Raw genomic sequence first — 24,575 nt, 5'->3', positions numbered from 1 at the left:
CTGCCTATCCCATACTTGCTATATGTCCCTTTGTATTATAATCTCTCTTTCTTTCTGTATATACCTTGTACTTCAGTTGTTCATGGAAAAAAATGGAACTCCAAAAATCAATCAGGTTAGCCTATGATATCTGTTTTGTCCCTTTCTTCAACCCCTGTGTAACACAGTAAAAGGCCAAAGTCTTGTACTTGAAATTACATACATTGCAGCTTCTATTAAACCCCGCTCTTCCCAGGCCGGGAGCGCTGGAAACCCCGCAAGCCCCGCTCTCCCCGCCGGAGCTCCCGCCAACCCGCTCTCCGCGCCGGAGCCGCGCGCAAACCCCGCAAGCCCCGCCTCTCCTGGCCGAGAGCTCCCGCAAGCGAACCGCCGGTCTCCTGGCCGGAGCCAGCAAGCCCCCGCAAGCCCCGCTCTCCCGGCCGGGAGCTCCAGCAAGCGCCGACTCTCCCGGCCGGAGCGCGGCAAGCCCGCAAAGCCCCCGCTCTCCGGCCGGAGCTCCAGCAAGCGCCGCCTCTCCCTGGCGCGGAGCGCGGCAGCCCGCAGCGGCCTGCTCTCCCGGCGGAGCTCCAGAAAGCGCCGCTCTCCCGGCCGGAGCGCGGGCAAACCCCGCAAGCGGCGCTTCCCGGCGGAGTCTCCAGCAAGCCCCGCTCTCCCCGGCCGGAGCGCGGCAAGCCCCGCAGACGCCGCTCTCCCGGCCGGAGCTCCAGCAGCGCCGCCACTCTCCCGGCCGGAGCGCGGCAAACCCTGCAAGCGCCGCTCTTCCCGGCCGGAGCGCGGCAAACCCCGCAAGCGCCGCTCTCCCGGCCGGAGCGCGGCAAGCCGCGCAAGCCACGCTCTCTCCCGGCCGCGAGCTCCAGCAAGCCCGCTCTCTCCGGCCGGAGCGCGGCAAACCTCTGCTCTCCCGGCCGGAGCTCGGGCAAGCCCGCGTCTCCCTCCTCTCCAGGCTCTAAGCCCAGAGCAGTGGAGTGCTAAGCAGTGACGAGAGAGGCTGAAAAGGATGCTGGGATAAGTCCTCATACCCTGGAGGCCAATAAAAACGCTGTGTAGTGTCCACACCTGATGACCAGCCGCTGCATCACCAGCGCTGGTCTCGCTACACCGGAAGCAGACCCAGGTGTACAGCCAGCGCTGCCAAACAGGGAGTTGCAGCGCTGGCTGAGCTTTTAAGTGTAGACACCTGCTAAGTTGCAGCGCTGTAACCCCCTCACTAGCGCTGCAACTTGCAAGTGTAGACAAGGCCTGAGTTCTTATGAGATAAAATACAATTGCATATCACTGAATTGCTTTTAATCTGTTGTGTGAAACACTAGATTAATGACAGATTTGTTACATTTTCAATCCTCTGCTTGTCACACGCTTGAGTTAACATTTTTATTTATTTTTGAGCTCTTTACTGTCAGTATATGGGCATTTGGTGTCTTTAAAGTGTGAGTGGAAATAGAGTGTCTGTTCAAAGACCTAGTAAGTTGTAGGCAACAGTACCTCACATTTCTGCAGTATGCTCTGTTTCTTTGAACTAAAATCACAGTAGAATCTAGATCCTAAAAAGTTACTTTTTACTGCTCAAATTATTGTAATATGAGCCATTTAATGGGGTGATGTTAGTTGGGTGGAAATATACACCAGAAAAGGAACACTCGTGTTTCCTGTTGAAAGGTAAAAACAGTAAATTAAATGATGTCTGTAGGATGTAAAGTCTACTTACAGCTTGCTGTGCATAAACTTTTTCAGATATAAATATCTTAGCAAATTATGGATGGGTGGGTAATATCCATTATACTTATTGATAATGCATTTAAACAGCCACTACCTGGATTGTTTCAGGAATGCTATTCCATGTGAGTGTTCTGCATTTGAGAGTTTTTGTGAGTGAAGTTTGTTATAACCAGTGTGCCCTACCATTTTTAATAAGTGTTTATCACGCTTTCACTCAGTTTTTCCCTCTGAAACAGGTGACAAAGGAAAGTGGTCCTCCCCATATGAAGAGCTTTGTAACCAAGGTGTTCGTTGGAGAATTTATGGGTGAAGGTGAAGGAAAGAGCAAAAAGATCTCAAAGAAAAATGCTGCAATAGCAGTCCTAGAGGAACTGAAAAAACTGCCACCCCTTCCTATGGTTGAGAAAATGAAGCCACGAATCAAAAAGAAAACAAAATCAATAGTGAAGGTAAAAAAAGACTTTATGGTGGACCCAAATTTAACTACTGTAAAATGTCATAGGGTGAGGGATATTCCCAAACTGATTATAAATCACCTTTTCAAATGCTGCACCTAAACTAGCAGTCCCAAGGTGCAACTGAAATGTTAGTTAACCTGCATCCGCTGTTAATGGAGATCTGGCCTCAGTGTTGCACTAACGAGGAATTGTTATCTTTGAAAGCAATGAGAAAACACATGGAAGAATGTTTACCCTATAAACTACTAGTTTTATCTTATTTTCAGGCTTCTACGGATACTGCAGTTTGTTGATTTAGTTTTAGTGGTGCCACCTCCCTCAGAGACTGCACTTTCAGCACTAGTCTCCTAACATTCAAAATAAGCTGAACTTGTGACACTTTCTGGTGGCAGGTTATCGAAGAACTAAGTTGGCTACTTCTGTTTGGCTATTGGTATTGCTCTTTGTAGTGTTTCATAAAGCAGGTTTTGGTGGTTTTTTAGAGAAGCTAAAGCCTAGAGTTGAATGAATGAATTGGCACACTACATTTGGGATTACTGTACTCAAATATGCACAAGTGTCAGCTTATTTCTTCAACGTTATTTCCACCTTAGCTGCAAACAAGCCCAGAATATGGCCAAGGAATGAATCCCATTAGCAGACTTGCTCAGATACAGCAGGCCAAAAAAGAGAAGGAGCCAGAGTACATGCTCATCACAGAACGTGGTCTTCCAAGGCGCAGGGAGTTTGTTATGCAGGTTTGTATATTGATTTCAGATCTCTGGTTGCCTGGTTTTGATTTTTTTTTTTTTTTTTTTTTAAAGCTTAGGGTTACCAGACTTTACAACAATGATAAATGTAGTTAGCAGGATGGCACCGTTCATCCCACTGAACTCGTTAGGAAATATTTCCTCTAACTCCACTGGAGCAGATAAGGACTCAAGACAGCAAATCTCTCCTATCTTGAGTTCTGTTAAAATGCTGGATAGGTTGCTGGAAGACTCTCTCATACCTGCATCATGCTCTAATTTTCTTTTTTAGCAAAAATAAAACTAACATGAATAACAAAGTGCTGCCAAATATGATAGTAGGTGCTTCATACATCACAAAATGTGGGCTTCATTGAAATATAGCTCTGAGAATCCCTTGACTTTTTTCACTAGTTTCCTTCTCCCATTAAAAGTGCTGTGGTCCAAAATCTCACTTTGCATTTCAAATTCCAGTAATTTGGTAGTATTTGTGATGATAGGTATTCTACTGATTCGTGGTTGATTAACCACCATCCCTTGGTAGTTAAAGTGCTTAAATGCTTTCCCGCCCTCTGTCTTTTATGCTGAGCAAGGCAGAAAACTACCACTATGTAGAAGGATTTGAATTCTTACTGCACTTGCATTGCATGAAGAAAGCTGCATAATTCTGAACCAATTACTTTAACTTGGTGACTTGTTGAATATAAATTTCCTGGCTTGACAGAGCATTTAAGCCAATGCCAAAGTGAGATAATGAAATGCAGCTGATCATTCTATTTGTATGTGGCTTTATGCTGTGGGGCTCATGATCAATTATATCAAAAGGCAAACTTGGTTAGGACAATAAATCAGTTCAACTGATTCCCTGATCACTTAGACCATGTTTGAGACAAATGGGCCACTAATGAGCATACACTGGTTTTACTTTTATAAGGATTTGTTTGCTTTTTCTTTGTCACTGTTTCTTCCAGGTGAAAGTTGGCATGCACATAACTGAAGGAATGGGTACGAACAAGAAAGTGGCTAAACGCAATGCGGCTGAAAACATGCTGGAGCTTTTAGGTTTCAAAGTCCCACAACCTCAACCCCCAAAGCCAGCACTAAAGACAGAAGAGAAGGTAACACATTTTTAATTTACTACCACTTGGTATTTCAGCAAACGTTGAGTGAAATGTTGACTGACAGGGGACAAGAGTATATCAAGTTCATACTTCCCACTGCAGCACACTTGACAGGAGGCAGCAGTGATACAACTACAATGCACTGAGTGAAAGGGAGTGCCAGTTAGTACTGCCTGTTAGTATCAAAGCCCCAGTGAGTTTCTGAACAAGGGTATAATCATGGCCCTATGCACTAGCCACTGGGTGCAGAGTAGTGTTGGGGCACATATAATACAGATCTTCCTGGGTCTTGATAGTACTAGATCTGCTCCTGACTTATGCAAGCATAATGTTGCTGGAGGACCGTCTCTTCACAGAATGGGTCAGAACCTGAGATATTTAAAGTCATTGGTCTGAGGACCTAGGCTTCAGCAGGCTTATATCAGACCTCATGATAACATTATTTTTATGTAGCTTAATAGTGAATACTGTGGGGTACTTAAAACAATTGAACAGTTTTTCCCTTGGTTGATACCTTAAAAGTTTGACTTCTACTGACTTAGCATACTTCACAATGAGGCTTGAAATTAACAAGATATTATTTTTTCTCCCTTTGTACTCCAGTGTCGTCTATGTCATTACTGCTCTAGGGACAGTGATAACTAAGGTTAAAATTTTGTCATGGTTATTTTTAGTAAAGGTCACAGGCAATAAACAAAAATTCACAGAAGCCGTGACCTGTCTGTGACTTTTGCCGCTGTGACTCTATGGTCTCCCTTGCTTCCGTGGTGGCTAGGAGCTGCAGGTTCTCTTCCCCTTCCTCCCCCTCCTCCCCCCCCCCCCCCCCCAAGGTTGTCCCTGGTTGCTGGAACCCCGAGGAGGGAGGCTGTCACCTGTTGCTGGAAACCTGCAGGGGCCCCACGGGCTGCCAGCTCCAGTCTGCAACCCCAGGGGCTGAAGCAGAAAATGTCATGGAGGCCTCTGGAAGTTACAGATTCCATGACCTCTGTGACATAAATGTAGCCTTAGTGATAACTAATGTTCATTTAACTGGCTATACTTCAGTAAGCTGTTTGCATGTAGGCCCTACACAAACAACTTTGGCATTTGATGTCTTGGGTGGGAGTGGTGAACTCTTCCAAGATTTGTAAAATGGACAGGGTCAGAACTTGGCTTAATTTAAAACCATGAATTAGTGGATAGCTTTTTAACAAATCCTTTCAGTTACAATTGATACAGTGCCATAATATGTCCATTTGAGAAGGCATAGTAATCCCAGGCAACTCTCTCTTATGGCTGTGCAGTCAGCTTTAAAGATTCAGACTCAGCTTTATTATCTTCAGCCTAGATTCACTTTAGCCCACTCAGTTTAACAGTACCAACCCAGAGTATCCAGTTCTGAGCTACAGTGATTTTCAGTGGTACTTACTCATAGACTAAATGTAGTCTTGCCTACCTAGTGTGTGTGTGATTCTCTTAATTTATTTTGTTCTTGCATGGTTATGTAAAGATTAAGTTCTGGGTATGCAACTAGAATCCTTTTCTAAAGTTTTGTGACAATTGAATCACTTAGATCTTGACATCTTTAAGGAAAAGTTATTGGTGTTTTGGGTTTTTTTAGACGCCAGTAAAGAAACCAGGCGATGGAAGAAAAGTAACCTTCTTTGAACCAGGCACTGAAGAAACTTCAGCTAGTAAGTGAATTTACTGAAATTAATTTGGTCCTTTATTTTATTTTAGGTGTATGTTCGCAAGACATGTTTGTTTCTTGATTTGATTGCTGCACTTAGCCTGCTGTGTGTATGGAGTACCAGATGAGCTTTCTTTAAGGAGCTGCCTTATTGCAAATGGTTCTGGTTCTGCTAGTGAGGTCTCAGATGAATGAGCATGGATTTATGTGAATTAGTCCTTAAAGTTTATTAATAGAGGGGCTTGATTCTGCCCCAAGTTACACCCATCTTCCAGCTATGAAACCTCATTTGCTTCCAAGATCATTTTCGTGGCTTGTGCTCTGACTTTGTCACTCCTTCCCTCATCCATTTCTACTGTTCATCGTGTAGTCCTGCCCTACCTAATTTATCTGTTCTACCAGGATGCTGACCCCTGCCTTTGATCTGTCACTGTACCTACCCTTCAAGTGCACCTCCTCACATTCTCCCATGGTACTCCATATTGGCCTCTGTCAGGGGATAGGGGGACTGAACTCCTGCAAAAGATCACTACCTTATCCTCTTTGAAATCTCTTCTTAAATCTAACTTCTGCCACGGTGGCTACAAATAACTATTGGTTGACAACAGTTAGGCAGGTGGTGAGCTGTGACTTCTGCTTATTGTATGACACGCTTGCTTACAAACCTTGTGTTCTTCCTCATGTGTTCTCCTCTACTTGCTGTGTCTTGTCCTAACCTAGACTGTAAGCTGTCTTGGTCCAGGATTCTTTTTACTGCCTGTACAGTGCTTAGCACAGTGAAGTCTGGTCACTGTGTGGTTCCCCGTGCTGCTACTGTGATTCAAGTAATGTAGTAAAATAAGAGACCCTGATCTCAAAGGCCACCTGGAGTCTAGCTGCAGCAATGCAAGATCGCCCCACTGGAGAGGCCGTGGTCAGGGCACTTAGAGATAAAGGGGCACCTTTGGCACGTACAGCCATTGCATTGAATAATTCATTCAACACAGCATTGCAAATACTACCTGGGGTGCAGCTCCACCCTTCTTAAACAGTGGGGATGAATCAAGCTCAGTAAGTGCAACTACTTTTGGAATACAACAAAAACTTGTAGATGTTTAGAGATTTATAAATTGTTATATACATGCTGACAAGGCTCCTTTATAAATGGCTAGAATCTATTTAATGTGTACTTCTGTCTCTTCAGGTAATAAAGATGAGGAGTTTAGGATGCCTTATCTCAGCCATCAGCAGCTTCCTGCTGGAATTCTTCCCATGGTCCCAGAGGTTGCACAGGCTGTAGGAGCCAATCAAGGACACCACACCAAAGAGTTCAACAGGGCAGCCCCTAATCCTGCCAAGGCTACAGTAACAGCCATGATTGCTAGAGAGCTGTTATATGGTGGTACATCTCCTACTGCTGAGACCATATTGAAGAATAACAACTCATCAGGCCACGTACCCCACGGACCGCTCACTAGGCCCTCTGAACAATTGGACTATCTTTCCAGTGTTCAGGGAATCCAGGTAAATGTTCAATCTGAGGTATATCTGGAAAAATATTACATAGAGTTTACCCTACTAGATTAGACCATTTTTTAATAAAATACTCTCTGCGAATTGCTTCTGATTTTGAGTACTTAAGTTGCCCTCAGCTTCCTATTCATATTTCTCTTCAGCTGGAAAGCTTTTTGAATTTTAGGGTTATAGTATTTGAAATATGCATTTCTTTGATGCATCTTCTACCTTAATTGAGTGCTACTGTGATGCATATTCTACCTTAACTGTGTGCTACTACGAAGTCTATTTTTAAGAAGTGGAATTAAGTTCCATTTTGTAAAGTGTTTCCTTAATGTGAGAATATACAGCCAACCAATATTGGCTGATCCAAATTTAAGTTTCTGAAAAAGCCCTGGGTACTTTGACACTTGCTGTAGGCTATAAATTATTCATCTTCCATATTCTCTTTAATTGGAATTTACATTTCAATTACTGCATTGCATTCATACACAAAGAATTTCATGGATAAATTATATTATGAAGAATTTAAAATGGCAAGTATCCATGGTCGGAATAAAGACAGCAGTGATAACTTTTATACAGCACCTTTCATCTAGGAGCTCTTATACGTGTTCAGGAACTATTACAGGTTCAAAGTTAGGTTTCAGAATAAATGGTTTTACTAACTTTTATAAGAATCATTGCTCAATTACAGTGAATATGGTTTCATGGTGAAGGCAGATACTACCTAGTGACTGGAATACATTTAGTCTTTTCACAGTCCATTGAGAATAACTGAAGCATTTTTCTTTTTCCTCAGGTGGAATACAAAGACTTTCCAAAAAATAACAAGAATGAGTTTGTATCTCTTATAAACTGTTCCTCTCAGCCACCACTGATCAGCCATGGAATTGGAAAGGATGTGGAATCTTGCCATGATATGGTATGATGACTATCACTGATATACTGTCTTCTTCGGTCTGCATTGAGCAAGGGGTGCAATTGATTGTCATTTCACAGCCAAATATCTTTGCTGTGTAATTGTCTGATTAATTTTTGTCTGACGTTGCAAGCCTCAGAAGCACTTAAATTGATTTACACTATACTGATGATGTACTTCAGGTGTAGAATTGACATTTAAAATGCTAAATACATGCTCACCATTTTGGCCTATAAAAAGGTACTTGCTTTCTTATCTTGCTGTGGTTAGTTAGCTTACATGATCATTTAGTAAAGAAAATGTATACAGTGAACTTTCAGAACATAAATGCCTATCGATATTTTCTCATTGGGAACTGAAATATGCTTATCTGATTCTATAATATTTCTTCAGGTTAGACATCCTGCTAGGAAGTAAACCAAGATGGAAGCAATGTCATTCCCATTAGATAGCACAAGACACTCTCAAATCTATTCAGTTTTAAAAGGAGATCTTTAACAATGGTTCCTTACAAAAGGATGACTCTCCTAGACTGTAAACTTTGAGAGAGAGACCTCGTCTTTGTACCAGTCTGAGAAGTGCTTATATTGTTGGTAACATGCATCTAGTCCATTACAACTTTGAAAAAGTTTGTCATTCCTGGGCTGTTCAGTGGTGAATTGTGTTCTAACTGACAGCCTCAGACTGTTAGCATGGCAGCTTTTTAACTCTTAAAATATATTTTTGTGTGATTTTAAATTATATTTATCTTTCTACTTGGATTCTATATAGTGATTTTATAATCTTTTAAATTTTTCTAGAGATTTCTTTTTAACCTGACTTATGTCCTCACTTTGGAGTATTCATAGATATTTACCCATCTTGTTCAAAGAATGTATATAAGATTAGGCATGAAACAGATGTTACAGGAAAAACTGTAAATTTGGGGAAGGAATTTTGAGACCAGCCTTACGAAATAATTGTATGTCTCTTGCACGTGTTCATATATTTCTTTAATTTATGCATATGACATAACTAACCTTTAAGGTTAATATTATTATACCAAAAAATAATTGTTTAAAAAACGAGAATAGTCCAAGTCTGATCCTAATCAAATTACTGTAAAATCTTTTTCAGTTCAGCCCAGAAGATGATCTGTCACATAATGACAAAATACGCATAGTCTGTTAAATAATCACACTGTACCTATATTTGTATCCATATTTTCATCCAAATGTAACTTAGTAGCTCACTTTTCCCGCAAAGCATTTTCTAATTCTATTCATTTTAACCATCTGTGCCAAGTGTCAATATGATTAGAAATAAATAATTGGTAATGACCTCTTCAATGACATGAGTAGCAGGCCGGTGGTAGTGGTCATGTTTGGCACTGTTGGATCCATTGTCCCATCTCCTAAGAACAAATGCAGTAGGAAATCCAAAGCCACAGCATCCTGTTACTGTATAGTGCTACAAGATGCTTTTAGAAGTTGAAACCTCATCCTTCCTCACTACTAACTACACTGGAAGAAAAAAATTAGACTTAGCTTTACTTTGATATCCAGTTTCAGGTTGGCTTTTAGTCTTGTTTTCCCCCAAATGAACTAAAAGAAATGACACATTAAAAACACTAAATGCTGTCTCTCTTCTTTAGGCTGCACTGAACATTTTAAAGTTGCTGTCTGAGTTGGACCAACAAAGTACAGAGATGCCACGACAAGGAAATGGACCAATGTCTGTGTGAGTGGAAGAAATTAATTCTGGCCAATATTTTTCCCTTGCAGTAAAGTAAAAGAAGCTTTGAGCTTTTAAGGGCAGTCTTACCTCAGGCAAATAAAATGTTGTATGGTTGGTTGGTCTTTGGTTTTTTTGGCCAGGAAAGTTAAAATATCAAACTATATCATCGTGGTAAGGGCGAGAGAGCAAGTTTTATGACTAAGCTTGGACATTTTTATGACAGGCCAAAGAAAAGTTCTTTTGCAAGAAGTTTGAGCTAATTAAATTGTGGCACTGGCAGCACACTTTCTATCAATTTAGAAAAAACATTAATGGCTGCCTGTTGGTTCACGTGAATTATTTTTTTGTGTGAATATAAAATCCTCTGTAGAGACAGTTAATGTTAGTGAAAATAGCATTACAGGAGGATCCTCTGAGTAACATGGTGTTTCTCATTTCTAGATGTGTGAAACAAGAAATGGAAAGTGACCCTCTCCTCAAACCGGCTAACTCAAACACTTTGGGACAAACACTGGACAGCACTGCCTGAAAAGGCTTTTGACTGGACCCAAACTGAAAGCACCAGAGAAAATCAAATGCTTCCTATTAATGTAACCTAACTGTTTTAGAGTGCTACAGTCTTTCCAACCTACTGTAGTATCTAAATCATAACCGTTGCTTTTTCTTCAAAGTGATAAATTTTTAGTTTCATTATACTGTTTTGATTGAAATGACACTATAAATTTTTCATTTAAAAGTTTCTTAATTGTATCTAGAACAATAGCACAGTTTAGAAACTTTGTCTTCTGAGACTGATGTTATCTGTGAACTAACTTGGGAAGATCATATCCATGTATGTGGTTATTTTGTTTTTATTGAAATAGCAAAGTTTCATTGGAAACAAATTGTGTGCCCTCAATTAAAAAAAAAAAAAAGTCAAGGACTTTGGCAAACTTAACTTAATTCTCCAACGGTTGTATGAATTAAACATTTTAGGAATTTTAAACTTTGTTTGATTTTTTGGTTAATTTCTAGTTTTCTTGAGAGGGATGGGGGGACTCGAATGCAACAGGAGTTTAAATAATCTCTGATCTATGTTTTAAAGATTGTGTATATGTGTATGTATATATATGTGTGTGTGTGTGTGTATACATACATATATATAGTGGCACACAACTCACTACATTACAGGATATGATCTCAATGTAGTGCATATAAAACTGCAGATTGATTTTCCTTGAGTGCTTTATACTGTTTAATTACATCTCCATGTAGGGCTGAAAAAAATTACCTATGTTTATATATAAACTGTGTTGCTTTTGATGTTGTGTTATTGCGCACAATTCTGTGTGCAATAAGTTTTTTGCATATGGTCCAGGTAAAGCACGATAGCCTTGCAAGTTAAGTACTGCTTCAGTTCATTGTTTACGCTGGAATTTTTTCTCCCCATGGAATGTAAGTAAAACGTAGTGTTTGTCTCAAATAAATGGTAATACTAAAAAAATTTTGGTTAATTTATTCTTGAATGCCATTACTGGGGCTCCTTTTTGATAGGATTTGTAATGCTTGTGATATAGTACGGGCTGTAATGTAAAACTATGAAGTAACTGTACAATGGTTAATCAATAACCTATAAATAACTACTTTTTAGTAATGTGGAGGTTGACAAACTAGCTAGGTCAAGGAAATTCAAAAGTACTATGGGTACATTCTGTCTTTGGTGCCACAATGTCTAGCTTAAATACATTAATGGGAGTCTTACAAAATTATAACATGATTTTGAAAAGCAACATGGCACAGCAGGTTGAAATAATATCAATACTTAGATCTCTACTTTTAAGTTTTCTTGCTTGCTTGTAATTTGTGTCATAATCTTAGCTTTGCACAGAGTAATTGTTTGGGGGTACTACTTAAACACCCCAAACCTTCCCTCTAGCAGCAAGGATTGGCACCATAGACTGACACACAACAATGTAACATTTGGATGTGAATTACCGTAAATGTATATTTAACTGGTAACCTGTAGCAGCTCTTCCTAAATATCTACATGCAGTATGTGAAGTAAATGTTCTTCTGAAAAGCAGTTACTGCACATGCTGTTTATTCAAAGTTAAATGTCTCGGCCATATTAAACCTTATTTTGTTCACATTATTAAGCAATTGGGCTATACTAACTCCTTACCAAATTTTTATTAAATCAAAGTTGGTTTTGATCATTATAAGTGCAAAAAGCATTGTAAAGTTTTTTTACATTTGTAGAACTAAAATGCTGTAAATTTAAAAATTAAAAAAAAAGACTTGCTAGGCTGAGACTCTGTATTGCAAATTCTTACATCCAACTTAGAAATTCCCTGGAAAATGGTTTATAATGGAAAACCTGAATGATGGTGCAGGTGGTCACCATAAGTCTCTACTATGCAGTTGGTTAACTCTCTTCTCACTAATCTGAACAGGACAGCCTACAGTTCTGACTGTCTTGGCTTGTGTAGCTGTTGAGGTATTACAGTGAACTTTTAACACATGAACTTTTAACAAAACTGCATAAAAATATCAAATGTCTATACTATCAAATACCTAATCTCTTCCTAGAGGCACTTGCACCATAGTTGTATGTGGTACATTAGACACAGGATAAGATCCCTGGCCCAAATAGCCTGGAGTCAAAGCCAGATAACAGGAGATCAAATTATTGGGAGGTGGGTGGTAGGTGGGGCCAAGAATGTGCAAACAGAGAGCATTTTTTTTTTTTTTCACCTGGAGCTGTACTCACTTGAGCTGCTTTGTTATGCTATTGCTTGGGTTTTATGTCTATTTAGTCTACTCTTGATGCAGAGTAGGATAGGACAAGTGTATAATAAATACCCAGCTCTTATATAGTATTTTCCATTAGTAGATCTCAAAGTGCTTTACAAAGGAAGCCATATCATTATCCCCATTTTACAGATGGAGAAACTGAGGTACTTGGCGGTGAAGTGACTTGCCCAACATCACCCAGCAGGCTAGTAGCAGATCTGAAAATAGAACCCAAGTTTTCTGAATCCCTGTCCAGTATCCACTAGGCAACGCTGCCACTGACTTTTCTCTATGCTAAACTCCTATTGCTTTGATCCTCTTAGATTCTAAAAACATGCGTGGATGTGACTAAAATGTACAGTGTTCACCACTGGCCAAACTCCACCCACCCAAGTCAAAATCCCACTGCAAGTCTAGAATTCTGATAAGTCTTATTTTTGCTAATAAGCCTCATATAAGCAGACTGCAAGATTTAAAGTTCTAAAAACATGCCTTTGAATCAGACTCTTGGCTTAATTGGTTTTAGTAATTTTTTCATGCAATGGGAGATTTTGACAAACAGTCGAACCAGTCCAGGAGCCTTTTCTGCTCTCATTAATCAAACAGTCTAGCAAATGGATAATCTTCCTGGGTTTATCTTTTTGTCTAAGTTTAGGGTTACTGACTATAACAATATCAGTGTTCCAGAACCTAACACACGTTCAACAAGGGGATAAGCTTTGCAGACCAAAAAGTCATTCAATTTAGTCATACAGTAGAATCTCTGAGTTACAAACGTCTCAGGAATGAAGGTTGTTCATAACTCTGAAATGTGTGTAACTCTGAACAAAACCTTATGGTAGTTCTTTCAAAAGTTTACAGCTGAACATTGACTTCATACAGCTTTGAAACTTTACTATGCAGAAGAAAAACCCTGCTTTCCCTTTATTTTTTTAGTAGCTTACATTTAACACAGCACTGTACTGTATTTGCTTTTTTCATCTCTGCTGCTGCCTGATTGTGTACTTCTGGTTCCAAATGAGGTGTGTGCTGAGTGGTCAGATCTGAAGGTTGATGTTCATAACAGAGATTCTATTGTACTGAGTTTGCCTTTCAAATTGCGACTGAGTGTAAGGAAAATCTAATATTTAAAATATCTAGTCCTGTTCTACCAATCAGTCTCTTAACAATTACACTAACAGCAGTTGAGACAGTGATCTTTCTTTTTAGTCTTTGCTTTCTCTCACATAGTAGTAATAGCATTTATATAGCACTTTACAGGTTCTTAGCACTGTATAGACACCAATCCTGACAACATCCCTGTGAGGTGGGTGAAAGAGTTCAATTTATGCCAGCGTTCAGCATCGAAATCAACACACGCTCTTAAGGCAAGCTTCACACTGAGTCTTCTAACATTTATAAATGGCATCTGTTTTTCATACTCGTATCCACAGCACTGGTTTGCCTCCTGTGCAGTGGAACTGAGACGATCTATCTGCTCAGCCATGTCTCTTCTTCTTGTCACCAAGTGGTCTGCCTTGAGCTGAGGCAAGCACTCCCTCTTCAGCCATTGCCTTTAGGCACAAATCCTACTGGGATGGGAACAGCTTTAGATTAGGGTCCCTTCCTCCAAACTTCAGAGCAAACCAGTGATGTCTGGAACTGTCAGCTCTCCCTGTCTCACAGCAGCAGGGTGTGGAGCATGTAAACAAATATTGCATCTGTGAAGTGTCTGTCCAGGCAGCAACTAAAATAGAATTGTCTAGTCTGTTCCCAGGGAATGGGACTGTCTTGGAGATGGGAAGATCTTCCCCTAGCACAGCATCTATCCACATCACAAAACAAGCATGTGCATAGCATGTATTTACCAGACACCTAACTTTAACTGACAAGGACCCTGGGTCCCAATTAGACTAAGGTATTCCTATAAAGTCTGAAAATGGGCATTCAAGCAGCCATCCTGTAAGATTCTCCCAGCTTTCTAATGGAATATCCCCACAACCAAATTCTGATGAAAAACGGTGGGGGGAAATCATTTTTTTGAAATTTTCCTGTTTCTCATAACTTTTAAAATGCAAAAAAAATGTCATCAGCTCCATGAGGGGATTCTTTTCCATGCCCCCTACTCATATCCCCAGCTGAGAACATACAGCATAAAACTTCCCATCCAAAAGCAGCTAAGGGAAGCATGTTTGAAAATACATGACCTCTCCCCCTTTTTATAATGTGGTGGCCAAGAAGTCTAGAAAACAATAAATTTAAAAAAAAATCCTGAAAAGACTTATTCTCCTCATCTCCTTGTTATCTCCTGGGACGTTGGGTCAAAATACTACTCCAGCTTGTGGAGCAAAGTCAAAGACCTGATCTCTTCCTGCTTTAATGCATAAAGACTAAAGGATGGGATTTTCAGAAGCGCCTATGTGCCGTGAAGGAACTAAGCATCAAGTGCTAATGCATGTATTTATATCCTTCATCTAGCCCTCCCCTTGTGTGTAGTAGCTATTACATAAATGCTTGGTGTCATCAGAATTCTCCTGAAAGCCTGTAGACATAGACCAAAAGATAAAGTATGGATCAATATAAGATGCTATCTTAAGTGTTTCTACATTGAAGTGAGTTTATTCACCAGGTTTTCCCAGCTGAGTTTAGATTAAGAAAGTGTTCCAGAAGCTGTTAATAAATCCATGCAAGTACCAATCTTCATCTTCCTTTTGCTATGAGATGGCATTTCGCTTCCCTTTCTCTAATGAATGGATGCATGCATTTATCAATACCCAAAAACTTGTGAACAAGAACTTGAACATCCCATGGAAGGAGGCTGGAAATAAAGTTTCAGTAATTAGGAAAAGATGTTAATTTTCTCAAATCATTATTCATTTAATTTTTAGGGTCTTGATTTAATCTCTGGATTAGATCTAAATGTATTAAAAAGTGAACAAAACTTACATGAGAGGATATCTATGCTACCTTCTCCATCGAAAGAAAGAAAAAATCTTGTATGTTACTAATACTATTCTAATATATTAAAAATTTGTAAGATTAGAAATATAAAAGCTATAACAGTGTTAAACAATCCATCTTCTCCCTTTCAGATCTCAGGACATATTCCGCAAATTGCTAATAGATATGTTGAACATTAAATGTAATGTAGCTGACAATCTGAAGAAGCCTTTGACAGAGTATCTTACCTCCATTGTCTTTGCTGTTTCAAACATTAGATGTAGGTGCAGTGTCTTGCATATTTAAAACAATCTTTTTGCAGCAGGAAGAACTTGGTTTCTGAAGTAGCAGACCCTGGCCCTATGTTAAGACCAAGAATCTTCTGATACGCTTTTCTATTAAATCTGAACGTTCTAGCCCTTTTGGGATAGTTGGATAACACTACGGCCAATTATTTCACTTTTAACTGCATCTTGAAACAGTACCATCAAAATGAATTAACATAGCTGCAATTCCCTGAGTGGAAATACTTACTGTTTTAAAACTACTGCAAAGTACATTATTCTGGGGATACATATTATGGGCTGATTATTCAGTATTCCTTTCATTGCTGTCTTCACACAGTCATCTGGTTTTAATGGAGAGAGAAGAGCATCCAGCTTTCGCCTAGAAAAACAATTGGTAAATGTTTTATTAAGAAAGAAATAATCAGTAATTTGGGGAAAATTAGATTCTGTATAACCCTTTTGAAACCACCACTGCATAAAGGAAAAGTATCAACCTTTCGTTTTAAATCATATTAGGTAGATCCAGGGGAGTTCATAAACCAAGGTGTTCATAAACACCTGTCAACCTGTTCTAATTACAGTAAAAGCTGTGTTATCCTGCACTTTATCAGCCGGAAAGCTCTGTTAACCGGCATTTCTGATCTCTCCCAATACAAATCTTCAATCTAGTAATACTGCCCAGGAGGTTATGCAATTGCACATTCTGCACTCTATTTTTATGCAAAAGAGGCACAAGACACATAAGCAAGCTGATATCAGGGGCTTTATTCAAAAAAGCCACTTCCAGGGTGTATCAGAATCATTACAGATTCAGCCCAATTTCCTACACAACCTACGTCTACGATGATTGATGTTGATGATGACTGAGGCACTGCAAGATCCTGAAGTGCCTTCTGAATCACCAAAGATTAAATTTTATGTTAAGTGTATTTTTAGTGATCTGGGTGTATGCCATGCGCTGCCCATAGTGATATGTAGTGTCATAAGAAACCAACCACTCTGCAGTGCAGTATGACTACTGGATTGGCGAGTACCTGTACACTATTTTATACTTTATTCATTTTATTGTATACTAATTCATTTAAAATTGGTATTCCATTGGTAAGTATAACTCTTAATTAACTAGAATTTTTCACTAACTGGCACTCCCATTCCCCCAAAATGCCAGATAACAATGCATTAGCTCAGATATCACCCTTGTTGGTGATGTACACCATCAGGTGCTCTTGGTTTAAAGGAATTTAAACAATTCTGGCTCCTGGTGAGGATTACTAGCAATAATTGCGGAGTTCTTTATTATGCTAACATCAAAAGTAACTATCATTTTTAGTGAGCCTTTAAATTTGTGTAATAATGCTCGTTCCATTCAAAGTGTTGTAGGTGCTGACTCTCAAATAGAACAATGTCACGTGATCTTTTTTTTTTTTTTTTTAATGAAGCATTGCTTCTGCAGACCAAATCTGCACTGTTCTGGGAATCTGGCTTCATTCAGGCAAGAGAGAGAGAGTTGCCTGATTTACCTAAAGTGATACACCTTGACAAACTGGGCCAAATGCAAGAGTTGATTGCAACTCTCTCAATTGCAATGTCATTGATTTTTTTTTTTTAATAGAATTGTGCTGCATGCTGTATCGGGTCCTTTTATAAGCTGTTTATCCAGAATCAGTTTAGTTTTAATTTAATGACCAACATTAAGCACAGTGCACATTTGAGAGTAGTGCTCCATAGTCATGAATACAGGTTTACTATCTGAGGTCTGGTCTACACCTGAAACTTAGATTGACCTAGCTATGTCGCTCAGGGGGGTGAGAATTCACTCCCTTGAGATAGATTCATAGACTTTAAGGTCAGAAGGGACCATTGTGATCATCTAGTCTGACCTTCTGCACATGGCAGGCCACAGAACACTCCTGAAATAGACCCCTAACTTCTGGCAGAGTTACTGAAGTCCTCAAATCGTGGTTTAAAGACTTCAGGTTACAGAGAAGTCACCATTTACACTACTTTAAACCTGCAAGTGACCCATGAGATAGAATTAAGCTGCCCTAAACCCCGGCAGAGACACCACTAGGTTGACAGAAGAATTCTTCCATCACCCTAGCTACTGCATCTTGAGATAGTGGATTTACTACAGCAACGGAAAAAAACCCTTCCATCATGGTAACAAGTGTCTTAATGACAGTGGCTTAGCTGCACCTGTACCACTGTAGTGCTTGTTTTGCAGAGAAGCCATACGTGAGGGTCTCGTACCCAAGCTGCAGTTTATTTTGAACATCTCCACATTAGCTGAGTTCTGGTCTACTGGGAGCTTGTCCTCTTTGGACAGATGAACTGGGAGCTCAGCATTAAAATTCAGTTATATGTGAGCATGGCTGGAGAGGGAAGGCCAACCTCCACTCCCAACCCTGCAAAACACACTTAAGGTATGTCACCTTTTGGCTTATGACATTACTTCGGGGGGTGGGCGGGGGGAATACTATATACCCGTAGTGTTTCATCACTTGGAATTTTTTATTCTCATAACCTGCGATATTCAGGCCCAATCCCCTGGTCAGAGAATCATGCATTCTTTGCAAATTCTATACAGGCTACTTCATTAATAAAAAAAATCTTTGCACAGAATTAGCACTTTGCATCCAGGGGCCTCCAAGTGCTTTGCAATTAATGCTCCTGTGATTGTGCAAATAGGTAAACTTGAAGCTAAGTGACTTGTCCAAGATCTCAAAGTGGTAGAGTCAGTAATACAAGAAGGGTATCCTGTCTGCTCCTCCTGTGCTATAATGTGGATCTGATCTTAAAAATGAAGAAATCTATTTCGGTATAGGGTTCCTCCCTCTCTTACAGGAAGGAACTCTTTATTTTCATGCTAGTGTATCATTATCCAGTTTGAAGTGTTTTGTTAATGAGGGAACATGTGAGTACTGACAGCTCCTGCAATTTGGAATTGCCAAAGTTTGCTACAATTCTCCCTGGTTTCTTAGTCATGTCCAATCATTCTAGACCAGGCCTGCACAACATGCAGCCTGCGGAGGCTCACTGTGCGGCCCACGGGGGGATTCTAAACCCCGCACACAGAGGAAAAAACGCACTCGCTCACCATCACTGCCAAAGTCCCAGGGCCGGTGTGGCGGCGCTTCCTGGGGCAGCTCCTGGTGGTGTGCCTGCCAGCCGGCAGGAGCCAGCAGTGCAGGTGGCTGAGTCCTGCCCAATCAGAGCTGCAGAAGTGGGGCTTTCAGGCATGCTGCCGGCCCCCTCCCCAGTGGGACACGGGCTTCCAGGGCTTGAAAGGGCTCTGGGCTGCCCGCTCCTAGCCGCGGCTCCGGCGGCCGGGCTGGGGCTGGGATTTAAAGGGCTCAGGACTCCCCGTAGTTGCAAGGTAATTATGAAAAGTACAAATGTTTTCTTTCAACAGAACAGGTGTGTTCCATTTTTCCATGATTCATAAAAAAAAAATTTTAAATGGTTTGATTTAACTGAAAAATTCTTAAAGTATCACCCCCCCCCACCTTCCTCCTTGGCCCACAGCTGTTTTGGTGGGGCGGCGCTGGGGAAGGAGGGTTTGTTTCTGCGGGGCGGCGCTGGGGCGGGGTTTTTCCGCGGGCCGGGGGGTTTCGGGCCTCAGCTGTTTTCTTTGGAATAATGTGGCCCTCACCGCTTTACGAGTTGTGCAGGCCTGTTCTAGACTATCCATTTCTAGCCTGATTCTTCTCACCTACGCTTTCATTTGCAACCACCCTTCAGAGAAAGGTAAGGATTTTACAAGTTCTCTTTACTTTTATCAAGAGATACCAGCTTTACCTTCTGATTTTGCTGTCTGCCCTTTCTTAAAAACACATCAGTGTTCTACACTAGTGATCCAAACTGCTATGATTCAGTAATATTAAGGGACAAGTATAATAGGCTAATTAAAGAAGAGTTTAATTGCTCCATTATCTGAGCGACTGAAGCAGGGCAGAGTTGCTGGAAGGCTAAACATTGGGGGGTGTCTGCTGATTCTAGTTGTCTACAAAGTCAACTGGAGATGTTCTTTCAGTTGCCCTAACAACAGGAACTGACCCTGGTTGCAGCTGGACAGGTGTGATATGTCTGCAAATGAATCGAATGTGAATGGTTTTACCTGATTCTACATCCAGTGAACATGCCTGCAAGATAGGGGCACACCAGGGTAGTCTTCACTCCATTGATTTGCTTGGCTTTCAGCTTATGGCTAAGAGCTTCATGGAATCCAGCTGCTGCGAACTTGCTCGCACAGTAATCCTGCAGAAAATGAGAGTCTTTGGCTAGTGAGAGGTGAGGGAAGAGGCTTGTTCCTCCTGGAAACACTCCCAGGTATTAGATGGCAATTGCTAGCTTAGCTGCGGGAGTGCTGGAAGCTGGCTGGCTTCTCTGCACAGAGTACGTTTGCTCATTGAACCAAAACATTCCCTTGAACATATGCTGAAAATGGAAACTCTTGTGACCTGCTTAGTTTTCCACATGCCACCTTTCAATCTTGTTATGGGTTGGGTTAAAATCTTATTGAAACTGATGAGTGTGACGCATCCTTAAGATAGCTTTCAGAAACAGCTAAGAGGCCCCACCTAAAACAAGGCATAATGCAGTCTGCCCCAAAACTACCACCATATGGGAAATTAATGGGTGCTTAGCACCCACCTGCAGCCAGCTCCCCCCAATTCTCCCCAGTGCCTCCTATCCACTTGCGGCCCTGCCAGTCAGCTGCTCCTCCTCCCTCCCAACACCTCAGCCCAGGAGGTGCTGAGGGGAAGAGTGGGGATACAGTGTGCTCAGGGGGAGAGGTGGAACTGGGCAGGAAGAGGCAGGGCGGGAGCTTGGGGGAAGAGGTGGAGTGGGGGTGGGGCCTGGGACTGGGCAGGCGTTGAGCCCCCTCTGGAAAGGAGGAAGCCGGCACCTGTGGATGGCAGGGGGTTGACAGGGTAATGTTTAAACATGGGTGGGTGGGACAAACTGAAGTGCAGACAGAAACTGAGAATGCACAGAGAGACTGAAGCACAGAAACTGAAGCAAGACACACTGGGAGAGAGCGAGAGCCTGAACAAGCATGGTGTATGACCCTGGAAGAAACTAGAGAGGGGACTTCTGGGTCTGGTGCTGGATAAAGAAGCTTGAGGCTGTAAACAAAGAAGCTATCCTGTTTTTTGGTTCCTCTTGTGTTAGGAGCAACAGGACTTTATACAGTCCTTGATTTTTATTTTTTTAAAAGCATCAAAGAAAGTACCAGACTCCAACATCAATGTCTGCTCACAGCTGGAACATCCTCTGGGCCTGAGCTTTGGCTCGTTACTCAGGTCAAAAAAGAGGTAACAGTATTCTAAGCCAAATGATGGTCCCAAGTAAATGGGACACAAGGAAGCTGTCTCATGTTTTCAGTGAGTTAGGTTATGCTCAAACCATTTTTCCTTTTTACCTCAGATTTAAACTCCTTTCTGATTCACCATATTGTTCTATAATCTCCTTCATCTCTTTGATCCAGGATAATGTCTTTACTTTGTCCCTGGATAAATGCCTTTTACTAGCAATGCCTGCTGATAAACTGCAGGTGCCAGTGAACTAAGGATGTGATCTAAAACCCAATGGGAGTCTTTCCATCGGCTTGGATCCAACTCAGAGCCAGGTTTTCATAGTGCTTAGACATGCAGTTTTGCTCGCAAAAAGCGTGCACAGTTGTGAGCCTCACTTCCCCATACAAATCAGGTCAGTGCAGACCTGAGAAATGAGGTGCATTTACACAATCGTTCTAGCTTTTTTAAAATCCAGCCTCTGCATTAATACTGCTCCTGTAACACTCTGCAAATGCCTAATAAATATTGTCATTGCACTTAAAACAGATGCATAAAAACCCCATAATGAAGGAAAATCACCTGTTGGTTTTTTTTAATTTCAAGGACCTCATTTTCCATCCTTTACCTTGTTTGGGCTGTCAGATTGCTTCTGACAGCCTTTCTATTAGCATCTAATATCGTATTTTTACTGTACATTCCAGGTAATTTTCTCTCTCACTTCACTTGCCCCCTCCTCAGAGCCTGAGAACATGTTTAGAGGTTTTAGCACCAATAAGCTATTCTGATAAGCGGGTCTCTCAATAACCCCCCCACGTTTTTAATATGGATAATAGACTGACCTCCACAACACACACACTTGAAACATCCTGGGGAAATAATCAGGGTGCTTGCCAAAGCTGACAATTGCTGACATTAAATTTTCATATGCATGCCAGCTCTTTAATAAAGGTCATCTCATTCTCAGGAAAACAAAGCAGCAAACTATGGCTGAGGTTTTCAAAGGAGACCAATAGAGTTAGGTGTCCAAATGCTACTAAATTTCAGTGGGATTTGGGTGCCTTAGGTTATAACATTTGCATTTCATTCTGACTGTTCCAAAGTGCTTTAACAGGTAGATACGCATTATTTCCATCTTAAAGAAGGGGAAAAATGAGGTGCTGAGATTTGGGAATACAGGACCATACATCTAGAAATCCACTAACTCCATACTGACATAGCACTTCCCACGTGCCTGTGATGGAGGTAATGATTACTTTTTGCCTTTTAGCTATAAGGAAACTGAGGCTGGAAAGGATTAAGTAGCTTGCCCAAGGCCCCCCAGAATCAGTGTCAGAGGTGGTATTAGAACTCAGGAGTGCTGTGCTTGGGCCACTAACCTACATTCCTCCCGAGTGATGCCTTCTGTTTTATCAACTACATTTGGCGGGGAGGAACAGCCATGAAATTAATTACAACTGAAAAGTAAGGCTACGATTTAATCACGGGTGTTTTTAGTAAAAGTCATGGACAGGTCATGGGCAAGGAACAAAAAATGACAGTACTTGACCTTTTCATGACTTATACCATAAATACCCCTGATTGAATCTGGGGGTGCCTGCAGCACCAGCGGCCAGGGGGAGGAGGGGTGAAAGGAAAGCACACACTTTAGTGATCCATAGCTACTGACTGCCATACAAGCTGTTGCAAAGAGGCCCAAGGATCCTGCTATCGTCACAAAGTGACCATGGTCCATCTCCATCATTTTGGGAAAGAAAGCCTTGACAGTCTGTATGGACAGAAGGAAGAAAGCTTATTCATGTGCACCATTCGCCTATTACACTTGCACATCTAAGAGTGGGTACAAAACTCCAAGGTCTGTTTTGCTGATGTGCTGCTAGGACACACAATTATTTCTATTCTTAGCTTCAGCTTAAAAGACTCATGGCTCAACTATTACTGCAGAGAAGCAGCTTCTTTTACTTGCTCTTATTCCATTATGTGGAGTAGATGATTTTTAGGCATTTGCAATTTCCTTATTCTGAATGATCAATGTTTCTGATTTGGCAGCTGCATGGAGATTTTCCCAGCGTGCAGTAAAGATGCTGACAGGTGTATTTTTATGAACATTCCACGCAGCCCCTTAGCAACACTGCTGCTTTCAGATGAGAGATTTTTCATGGCTTTCAAGTCAACGATGCATGTGATTTAACATGAGGCAGCTAGGAGAGATGAGCTTCAGGTTGTAATTTTACAGCTCGATTGGAACTTGCCCAATGTTTGGGGGTGTTTTGGCTCTGTGGTTTTGGTTTAGCTTCTTGTATTACATAGAGGCCAAAGCTGCTGTTTTGATCTCAACTCCATCCAAGTTTGGGATAGTTCAGATCCAAGGTTCTGGTTCAAGCCCATATCTAGCAGTTGGCCATTTACATGCTAAACACTTAAGAATCCCACAAAAACCAATGTGGTCAGTTTTGGTAACTCAGACATTTCTCTTGTTGTATTAAATTTTATTTGGGCACTTGAGCAAAAGAATGACAGTCTGCCAGTACAGGGCGTTCACATTTAGCGGTTGTTGAAAATGCATCCTTTTAATGTTCAGCTGCAAATGTAGATTTTGCAGATTGTAGCGTAGTGGCTCTCAACCCTTCCGGACTACTGTACCCCTTTCAGGAGACGGATTGGTCTTGTGTACCCCCAAGTTTCACCTCACTTAACTATTTGCTTTACAAAATCAGACATAAAAATACAAAAGTGTCACAACCACTGTTACTGACAAATTGCTTCCTCCTTGTTACCATATAATTATAAAATAAATCTATTGGAATATAAATACTCTACGTACATTTCAGTGTATAGTATATTAGAGCAGTATAAAGTCATAGTATGAAATTTTAGTTTGAACTGACTTTGCTGGTGTTTTTTGTGTAGCCTGTTGTAAAACAAGGCAAATATCTAGATGATTTGATGCGCACCCCCTGAAGACCTCTGCGTTGTAGAACCACTGTTGTAGAGCACTGAAAGCATCAGCGTAATTTAGGCCACCAGCAGCCTTGTAACCATCCCGTTGGCTAGAGCTGCTGTCATAGCTTTCCTACTCACATCTGAACCTTAGAGTTCAGAAAATGAGATGCTATGGTTGCTGTTCCAGTTCTGGGCCTGGGACTGGAGATACTGTGGTTGTTTCAGTCGTTGGCAGGGAATGCGGGTCCACTACCTCTTTCTGGGTCTCTGGTAACACAGATGGGGTCCCTGTGGACGGCTCAGGAACAGGAATGGGTAGGGAAGCTTGCCTGGCTTGGCTGCGTGTAACCATTCCCACTCTCTTGGCCCGCTTCACCTGGTTGGCCAAGTCTTCCCCCAGTAGCATGGGGATGGAATAATTGTCATAGACTGCAAAAGTCCACATTCCTGACCAGCCTTTGTACTGGACAGGCAGTTCAGCTGTAGGCAAGTCTACAGCTTGTGACATGAAGGGGTAAATGGTCACTTTGGCC

At 41.2% G+C, this 24,575-nt stretch overlaps 2 protein-coding genes across 18 annotated transcripts in view; one reads left to right on the top strand and one right to left on the bottom strand.

Moving 5' to 3' along the window:
- Positions 1-12,113, top strand: part of STAU1 (staufen double-stranded RNA binding protein 1) — a 54,354-nt gene extending 42,241 nt beyond the window's left edge. For 5 of the 17 annotated variants that reach the window (XM_075072261.1, XM_032767315.2, XM_032767312.2 and 2 more), the window contains 8 exons: positions 1,935-2,165; positions 2,768-2,911; positions 3,874-4,020; positions 5,624-5,696; positions 6,876-7,195; positions 7,989-8,111; positions 9,742-9,827; positions 10,266-12,113. In XM_075072261.1, the coding sequence (XP_074928362.1) occupies positions 1,935-2,165; positions 2,768-2,911; positions 3,874-4,020; positions 5,624-5,696; positions 6,876-7,195; positions 7,989-8,111; positions 9,742-9,827; positions 10,266-10,353 (1,212 nt within the window). In that variant the 3' untranslated portion in view covers positions 10,354-12,113. Of the gene's footprint in view, positions 1-1,934; positions 2,166-2,767; positions 2,912-3,873; positions 4,021-5,623; positions 5,697-6,875; positions 7,196-7,988; positions 8,112-9,741; positions 9,832-10,265 lie in introns of those variants that run through there. The other 12 variants (XM_032767316.2, XM_075072262.1, XM_032767314.2 and 9 more) reach the window with 5 other exon arrangements.
- A 2,791-nt stretch (positions 12,114-14,904) lies between these two features.
- LOC116817384 (retinol dehydrogenase 10-B-like) overlaps positions 14,905-24,575 on the bottom strand; it is a 12,465-nt gene continuing 2,794 nt past the window's right edge. The window contains 5 exon segments of the mRNA XM_032767431.2: positions 14,905-15,308; positions 15,311-15,393; positions 16,050-16,181; positions 19,920-20,059; positions 22,769-22,867. Of these exon segments, the coding sequence (XP_032623322.2) occupies positions 15,226-15,308; positions 15,311-15,393; positions 16,050-16,181; positions 19,920-20,059; positions 22,769-22,867 (537 nt within the window). The 3' untranslated portion in view covers positions 14,905-15,225.

The sequence above is a fragment of the Chelonoidis abingdonii genome, chromosome 14 (genome assembly GCF_003597395.2).
Source record: "Chelonoidis abingdonii isolate Lonesome George chromosome 14, CheloAbing_2.0, whole genome shotgun sequence".
Lineage (NCBI taxonomy): Eukaryota > Metazoa > Chordata > Testudines > Testudinidae > Chelonoidis > Chelonoidis abingdonii.
The sequence above is the reverse complement of the archived record's forward strand: the minus strand, read 5'-3'. Positions and strand labels throughout refer to the sequence as shown.